The sequence below is a fragment of the Nematostella vectensis genome, chromosome 1 (genome assembly GCF_932526225.1).
Source record: "Nematostella vectensis chromosome 1, jaNemVect1.1, whole genome shotgun sequence".
In the NCBI taxonomy this organism is placed as follows: Eukaryota; Metazoa; Cnidaria; class Anthozoa; order Actiniaria; family Edwardsiidae; genus Nematostella; species Nematostella vectensis.
This window is the reverse complement of record NC_064034.1, coordinates 9,258,323-9,267,636: the sequence shown is the minus strand read 5'-3', so window position 1 is coordinate 9,267,636 and position 9,314 is coordinate 9,258,323. Positions and strand designations below refer to the sequence as shown.

The window sequence follows — 9,314 nt, the reverse complement described above, 5'->3', positions numbered from 1 at the left end:
TTAATGTAATTAGACACCTTTTATTATCTGAATTAAGAATCAAGAAATGAAATAATACAAGGTAAATAAACTGATAAATTAAATAAATTGTTTAACAACTCATCTACTATACATTAACAAGTAGATTTTGACAAACACTTTCATAGTGGTCGGACCTGTCATAACTCGTAGAGTGACTCGAATTTGTAATTGACGCCAAGCTATAACCCGAACGACTTGAAATGTAACTCAAAAGGTCGCCTGACAGTGATCTTACAATTTGTAAAGTCCGTGATCAAGAATAAATATATTGGCCAGGTAAGAATCAGAAAAGGAGAGACTACTATTTTCGTCATTCTTACGTTACGCGGGGGATTGGGTCGAGGTGGTAGGTGAAAAGCATGCTGGGACTATTTTAGGGGACGCAATTCAACATGGCGTCGAACGTCAATGAATTGAAGCTAGAAGATGGTAGGTTTTGTAGATTCGGCTACCGAAATTTAATCTTCGTTAGTAAGATTTATAACATCAACAATGGCATCGTTCGACGTCATATGTAGAATTGTGTCCCCTTAAAACGTCGCAGCAAGCTTGTCGCTTTTCAATTCGACCCAATCCCCTGTTCAAAGTGAGAATGGCGAATACATGAGCAAAGCCAAGCGAAAGACCCCGGTTCTCGTCCATGTTGGCTAGGCGTAACGTACACATTGAAAATAATGCGTTGTTTTGGTCAGATTTCATTGTAGGGATCACGTCTTTTCTTAGACGTGATGTCATCAATCCGCACAGGAATCCAAACGTTCTGGGTGTTTAACATCACCTCTTTATAAATTTTACTTTGCCCTTTACAGCATACTGCTATCAACTCAGTCATGCCTGTTTCTCTTAATGTTGGCATTATATGACATCTTCTCTTCATAGTCCCTTTATAGTATTCCCTTATCGTCAGCTTCAGTCTATGGCCTGTTTCAAGGTAAGCATTACATCATTGTTTCTTTTGCGTCATCCTTTTGTTTGAGTCCTACTCTATTTCTGGAGGTTATCTCGTCGGATGATTGCCGATGTACACTATAGTCCATGAGACAACACCCAAAACGCCTACCCCATTTAAAGCGAAACGCTCTACCAAACGCTTTTCTGAACTCGCTATTCAACCAGATATATAGTATAGGGTTGATAGCACTGTTAGCCTGACCAATAAAGAACATGATATCGTCAATATTATAACGGGTAATGTTGACGCTGAACTCCCTCCAGTAAAACGCCGAGTATATATGCATGACGTGCGGTGGGAGCCAGCACGCAGCAAACACAACCACCACGATAACAAGCATTCGGATAACACGTCTGTTCTTTCGCTCTACTCTCCGTGTCACGGCAGGGATTGTCTCTCCCGGGGTCCTGTGAATCCACAGCTTGAAGCAGATGGACGAGTAAATAGTCGTCATGACAACAAGTGGGATTATGTAGAGCATGACTAGCACGAAGGCGTAGAAGACTTGTTGGGAGAGATCTACGTCACCTAGTACACTCCACGTCTGCCGACAGCGGGCGGGGTCATCCGGGTACAGACTACTGGGGAGTGAGGTAGACACCACTATGATAGGGCTCATCAGAAGGGTGGACGTGATCCACACGAAGGGCGTGACCACACTAGCGCGGTGGAATAGCGTGGTTTGCTTGTGTTGGGGCAACATGATGCCCACGAACCGATCCAGTGACATAATAGTGAGGGTGAGAATGGACGCGGCGATCGAAGTGAAGACGGTGAAGTCGCACGCGCGGCACAATACATCTGCCAGCATTCCCGGGAACCACAAGTTGTTCCTCGCTGCTTGTGTGATCTGCTTAGGGATGATGATGAGGGCTGTTAGGAGGTCGGCCACCGCCATGTTGGCAAACATGAAGCCCACGTTGCGGCGGGCTGAAAGGCGTGTCCTTAACACGTGCAGCACGAAGACATTACCCACAAACGCTAAGACACCCACGATGGTGTATAGTACTATCATAGTGATGTTAAATGGGTCAAGCCCGCGCGACAGGACGCTTTGGTAGACGGCACCTATGAAATAAAAAGGTGGCGCCTTTTAGTATTGATAGCAACATGACTTGTTACCTCGAATTAGTGTCCCTCAAGTTAAGACTTGAATGACAAAGCTACAGGACGGTGGCTAAGCGATTAGCAAATACACGTTGAATATGAAATGATACATAAAGCCTATAAAACAGACAGACGCTTGGAGGCTGTTAGACTGAAAGTTTTAATCAAGACTTCGATTCATACATCCCCTGGTATTTAACCGGCGAGGTTTGAAACCATTCCCAGGAGAGCAGTGGAGGAAGGGACATAAAGAAAGCGGAAGCTCTGCTCGCTTTTGAAAGAACAATGGTAATCTACCACTGTGACTCGTGGTGAATAAGCATACAGCTATTTCTATAAACGTTGTCAAAGAGCGCTCTGCCGCACGCGCCCATACCGCGAGGTAGTATGGGTAATATATGGTGTTTCAAGCTCTGCCTTCACCGCCGACGACGACACGAACTTCGTTCAACGCTATCAGGATGGCAGAACAGTCTGATAATTGTCTAAATATATATCTGCGCGTCCTTAAACAAGGAAACAAGAGTATGTTTGACACCTATCCTGTAATAACACTAAGAAGTTACACTAAAAGAAAACATGCTGGCAAAGCGCCTGAACGAATGGCAACGATGACGGCGACCGACTGCAGGGAGAACGTGATTCCCCAAAAGCTTTCATACTTTGCGCTCAATTGTAAGCTAATTTTGATAAAATTCACTCGTTTATGTATTCCCAAAAAACTATAGTAAAGCATAGTATCTTATTTCTAACATAGCGAACAAAGATAATTCTAGTTCTAAGTTCAGCGCACACGTTCCCGTCCTCGCTAGACCGTAAAACTAGTTTTACGGTTTTCACGTTGTAGTTTGAAGGAAAACGGCTGAAATGTATCAGACAGAATCCATTTCAAGCACATTTCATGTCTGGCTCTTCTGCCGTCGCCGTTCGTGTTGCCGTTGTCGCTGCTTAAAGTCCCTATTTTTGCAGATACCGTTTTATTGTACGCGGGGACATAGAAAGAAATGCCGCAGTGTCTTCGATATATACTCCAAGAAACTGTACCAACCAGATAACTCGCCAGCGAGGGTCGTCACTATAAGACTGCGGCAAAACTGAAAACTCTGTAACATTATATAATATTACCCATACCACCTCGCGGTATGGGCGCGTGCGGCAGAGCGCTCTTAGACAACGTTAATTGAAATAGCTGTTTGTTATTATAGCAAGAGCATAGTATGATATTATGATTGATAGAGGGCTGTTTTAAAATAATGTTAGACATTATACTCTAAAATTTAGAGTTAGTAAAAACAATCGGTTTTCGATGTTTAAAACTGATCTTCTTTCTACCGTTATGTTATCTTCTCCGATATATAAAACTTTATCATTAAAGCAGAAACAATAGGTAAAGAGAAATAATCAGGCGACACACGAAAATATTTTCTCAATAGTAATTAAGGAATATAACCGTTATTTCACTTACCTTGTGTTATATTCATTAGTAAGAGCGAGTTGTCCTCCAACCTCTAGTGTGACGCTGTAAAAATAAAGCCGAGTTACTTCCAAGGGATTTTAATAATAACGATTTCATTGTATTCAAAAGACACCTATATCAACAAAAAAACAAATAGCGAAAAAGTGGCTATAGACGAATTCTACTTGTAGTTTCAACACCTTTAGCTGCGCGGGAGAAATCTTTAAAGTAAATGAAGACTGGAATGGTAGGGAGCTGATCTTCTTCGGCGACTCAGGCTCAATTAATAAACAAAGCTAATATCTGGCAAATGAAAACATAATTAGCTGGTATAGAATTCATCTTGGTACAACTAATGAAGTATGTACTTATACTGCGGCGGGCGTAACAATATAGCCTTTTTAAGTAGGTAAATATTTTACTATCAGCTAAAAAATATTTACTTAAACCTTTTAAGTTTTAGCTCAAATAAGGGATAAGAATTTTAAGAGCTTGGGGAAAAATTCAGGCAGTCTATTGGGACTTTACGCTTTATAAAAAAAAAAAAACAGAGTAGTCCCCAAATAGAATTTCCCTTTATAACAATAGTAAAATTTCCCTTTATAACAAATTCGCATTGATCGAGCAGTCTTCCTCTAATGCTATTTTTTTTAATTTTTTGCCACGCGAGGCGACCAACCCAAAAACTTATCTTATGTACATGTTTTAGTTGGCAATATAGGTAACTCCAACAAACCAATGCGTGCTTTACCCCTCAAGGAACAGCTACGCTATTAACGGCGTTTCCGTCATTACCCTGGTTCCAGAACCTCGGACGTCTCCATCAAGCTCGCTGGGCACTAAATAGAGAGACGTTCGAGGCTCTGGGACCAGGGTATTCCGTCATAAGCCATCGTCGAAAAAATAACCTAAACCCCTTAGACTTGGCATATTTTGCACACTGATTTGAGAACTCTTTCTTATGTTATGTGTATTCCATGCTAAAAAGTATATCCCCAAACAACAAGTCAAACAACAGCGCTAGATAAAAAACACACACACACACGCATTGGCAATTCAATACTAATTTCACAACCTTAGCAAAGGGATGGCTTAAAAAGTCATATTATAATGCATTGAAGTCACACATATCCACAAAATCATAAATGCACTTCAACTTGAAACCTTGAAAAACGAGTAAAATACCCCGTCATCTAGACAAGATAATTCATCAATTTCTGGCTCTTACATCGCTTGAGTTCATTTATAGCTTTTATTTTTGCGAATAATTAGTACCGCCATTTGCCATCGCCGTTTGCACTTAGATCGTTTAATTAGATGTATATCCCCTAGTAAACCATAGCCGTAGAAGACCACAAATTATTGCGGGGGGTAGGGGCACGATACAGAAACATTTAGAAAACATTGAGGGGCATAGCCACGCCCCTACAGGTTGTTTCCTTATATTAAAAAAAATGATATTTGGGGGGGGGGGGGGAGGGCACGATACAGAAACATTTAGAAAACATCGAGGGGCACAGCCACGCCCCTACAGGTTGTTTCCTTATATTAAAAAAAAATGATATTTGGGGGGGGGGGGGGGAGGGCACGATACAGAAACATTTAGAAAACATTGAGGGGCACAGCCACGCCCCTACAGGTTGTTTCCTTATATTAAAAAGTAGTTATACAATAATAATAATAATAATAATAATAATAATAATAATAATAATAATAATAATAATAATAATAATAATAATAATAATAAGGCATGAAGATTATTTTATTATTATGATGATGATGATTTAAAAATGATAACCTTTGGGCAAGGAATTGTATACTACAGGAACTGCCATACTAATGTTGTTATAGTATCCAAAGTCTATTTCAGCTCGCTATGAGAAATTTATAACTGTGATGATCACAAGTTAAACACACGTCAAAAAGCGTTATCCAATGTTTTTTTGTTTTTCTTTGTTACGTTTGCGTGATCATTTGTCGGAGAAGAATAATGTCTTCACACAAACTTACAAGTGAACAATCAGTGTCTATAAATTGCTTCCTTTAAAAGTGTCATTTTGCGGTAATCATCAAAGACAGAAGGGTAGATTCTGATGAGATGTGTTGGTTAGTATCCCTCTATCATTTCCTGATCTTGCTCAGAGGCAGGTTGTAACTAAAGTAGGAAATGAGGTCCACGAATGGTTAAAAATTGGATTTGTTCGCGAAATAAGTGCTTGTATGCTCAACTTCCCAATTATAGAACAGGTACGATATAAAAAAACATATAGAGCTTGAGCTTTTTGCTGGTGCAATCGCGTACTCGCAGATGGTTGGCCATTTGATGGTGGGCAGATATGCGGGGTCTGGTCGGAGTAAAATAGGAATATTGCTACCTCGACTTTCTTTATTAATGGGGAAATTAATGTTTTCTTCTTCGACCTTTATACTATCTATTTTCGTAACATCGAAAAACCAAATATTCCTCTCTCATAATAAGAAAATAAATACTTAGTATTGAAAAACTATATATTTCTCTTTCCTCATAAGAGAATAAATGCCTCAAATTTGACATCTCATTTTGTCTATTTTCTTACATTGAAAAGTCTCACCTATTCGTAGCTGCATGGGCATACAAAACTAGACTTGCTATAATTGATTCATCTTTCTAGTCCCCTTTTCTTATTTGTTAAACATGCGTTTGTTTATTTTGTTAAATTGTAAGAGCAAATAAAAATTCAATCTTCCTTTAGCAATATTTATTATGCTATTACGTATAAAGCATTAGGCTTTGCAATAAGGGTAAATGAATTTAACTTGGGAGGTGACCGAGTTAAAAAAATACCAAGAAGAAAATACCAAGCTGAGCAAAATATATATTACGCTCTCTTAGTAAATTCTGTTCCAATGACAAGTAAGCATAATAAGAATATCGTAACGTTCAACGTACCTAATGATTGTCGAAATAATATCGCCGACAACGCCAAAGGTTTATCGACATCAGTTATTGTGGTCAAAATGAAAGAGACAGTCCGAGCGTTGTTTATTTTTCTGTTCATTTATTGTCGTGACATCGTAAGCGTCAAGAAAATCCCATCACCCGATGACAATGCTTGAAATATAAAATCGCTAACCTTTTTTCTGAGGGAAATACGTGCGTCTTTCTGTTTCCTACTGATAAAGGGATAGGAAAAGGTCTTAAATTTGATAGCTTAAGGATATTATTTATCATACACTTAAGACATTTGAATTCTCGTTTTTCCTTAAGACCTACGCTAATAGCATAGAATTACCTTGCTTTCGCGCGACAATCACGTTTCAAACGCAAACTAGACAGACCACATTCATTTCTTTTCGTGCACTTGTAAATATGTGAAAGTCGTGAAAAAGTAATCTTCTGCTCATTGATGTTATAAAGATTGTATCTTACTTTTCCTTAATAATGCTTTGCGTACCTTCTTTGTGGACTGCTGAAAATCTTCCGGAAACAAAGAAAGAGTCGAGTTCTTGCTATTGCAATATACATGGAGCTCTTTGCAACATTCTTCTAACGTATTGGTTGCTGGTCCTTTAGCTCTTCATTTAGCGCGTTTAATACTCGTTAAAGCAGCTATGATTACAATGCTTGAGCAGACGAACTGTGCAAAGGGGATATCCATACGCTCCACGAGCTTATGTTTAGCTTATTAAAAGTCAGTATTTATCCCGGGCTGAGCATATAAGAGGATTAAGCGCTGTCGTATTTAGCAGTTCATGCTATTGCTGTTAATTGTGATATATTATTAAATGCTGCTTATATTCGCTCCCGTCTTAAACCCGCAGGATTTTCAAGTCCTTCTTGGTGTATGTTATTTAGTTGGAAGGGTAAGATTGTCCCTTTTTATTTTAGCTTACTGTAGGATTAACACATGTATGTGGTTATAAAACGGTCTTACAAAGTCCTGGACCAGGCTACGAATCTCAATTAAAGGTAAATAAAGATTGAGAACAATGCTTTCAAATTAAGAAAAAATCGCTTTGATGTGTCAGTCCATATTTTATTTTTAAAATTTAAGATTTCTTAGTAAAGCATTTTGAATGAAAAGCATGTTGGCGCACACCCCTTTTCTAACAGAAATGAAATAATGTAATTAATATGTTGTATTTTCATTAAGGAACATCGAAAAAGAAGTAACACTATGAAATCGGCGCTAAAGCCGAGCTTCGACCAAAATGATTTGGCAAGCAGTAAATATTTTTCATGAAACATTTTTGTGTTCGTCCCAGGGGCAGTAATTCTGTTGATCTATCACTATGGGAAAAATATAAAAAAACGTGTGTATAATAAAATTATTTGTGGTTTTAAAAGCTCTCAAAATGCTCCGGTTAATCACACCAGCTTCTTTCATATTACAATCAAAAAGGGGCAATCAACAAAACAGTTTGTAGGTTAAAACCGTAGGATAGCTTGTAGGATAAAACCGCCCATTTTTGTTGTTTGTAAATCGTCCTAAATGTCGGTTTGTTTGTATACATTTACCTTTCTGCCGTCACCTTCGGTAATCCCTGCTAGCAGAATTGAAACACTGCCTTCTTAGCTGCTAGGTTATGACGATCTGCGCGACCACCTCTTTTCAGTGCTCAAGAGCTGCGATATTGGCTTCACGATCCCAACCACCGACTCTCCTCTAGCTCTGCATCAACAATTAGCCGTGGACGTGGTTGGATTGGTCGACGCATAAAACATATAAATATATATTGGTGCATGTCGTAATTACGGCGTCACCTTCTGAATTGTCTTAATGAGTTTCAAATCTGGAGTGCGCTCATTATACGCAACATCCTGTTTTCATCACGGTGCATTCAGAATACTAAAATGAACTGTAAGAATGTTTATTCAGCTTCGTAAGAAGAATTCATTTTCTGTGTATACACCCATCGGCAAAATTTCCCCTAAGTTTCACTTTGCTTTCATTCTTAGAGATTTTACCTTTACTTCCGTTTACAGGTAAGCAGACCCTTCACTTGGTAAACAAATCCGTACGCACGGCGGTCCGTTTTGCGCCTGGCTATATGCTATCATTTCTCCATGCGTGGGAGATCCTTAATCCACACTTTGTTTGCGAACAACTTGAATTTCTCCGTCACGGCATGCTCCAAACTGATGCAAGGCAATCCTCTGCTTCGTAGAAAAAGAAAATTCCCCTATTAAAGGCAATTATTACCGAGATATCCCTCTTCCACTCCCTATGGATCACACTTCTTCTTAAACAATGATAGATTTTTTTTTTATAAAAGACATAAGGGGTCCCAATTTTGTCAATGTAAAGCGACGGATCTTGGTCCAACTGTACGAGCAATAACTTACAGTGACTTAGCATGCAAATGAACCAAGTCGATTGTTTCATCTTCATTTTCATGCATTTGTATTGAATACGGCTCGTGGAATACGATGTTTAAACTTAGCCTCACAGTCGCTGTCCTATCGATCCTAAAATTACCCACTAGCTTGTACAATCAAAACGTATGATCTCATATTAGCTTCAAAAGTCAAATATTACTGTTCGTACGTAGTTTGCCCTACCTATCCAATATTCCGTAGTAAATTGAAACTTCCTTCCATTAGCAGGAAGAAGGGCGGGCAGCTCCGTATCGAGTGTACAATGAGGGGGAGTAGACAGCCTTATTATATCGGAGAGATTCACAGCAGATTTGTATTCGTTTTATATAATTGTTCACTCGGGATGCTTGGGGAGACTCACTTTAGGGTTTCGCGGTATTACGGTCTTAGGAAAAAATACCCAGTTTTTTTTAGAATAT

At 39.0% G+C, this 9,314-nt stretch overlaps 1 protein-coding gene across 3 annotated transcripts; it reads right to left on the bottom strand.

Moving 5' to 3' along the window:
- LOC5520356 (QRFP-like peptide receptor) lies at positions 1-9,217 on the bottom strand. 3 transcript variants are annotated; one of them, XM_048730117.1, is made up of 6 exons: positions 9,079-9,217; positions 8,485-8,673; positions 6,466-8,188; positions 3,737-3,839; positions 3,546-3,599; positions 1-2,041 (listed from the first exon to the last, which is right to left on the bottom strand). In XM_048730117.1, exons 5-6 carry the CDS (start codon positions 3,559-3,561, stop codon positions 960-962), a joined length of 1,098 nt encoding a protein of 365 aa, XP_048586074.1. In that variant the 5' UTR covers positions 3,562-3,599; positions 3,737-3,839; positions 6,466-8,188; positions 8,485-8,673; positions 9,079-9,217; the 3' UTR covers positions 1-959. The 3 variants fall into 3 exon arrangements, with proteins under 3 accessions (XP_048586074.1, XP_048586065.1, XP_048586069.1); XM_048730108.1 differs by having other exon boundaries at positions 8,035-8,188; XM_048730112.1 differs by lacking the exon at positions 9,079-9,217 and adding an exon at positions 8,863-8,983 and having other exon boundaries at positions 8,035-8,188.
- Between the last annotated feature and the right edge of the window lie 97 nt (positions 9,218-9,314).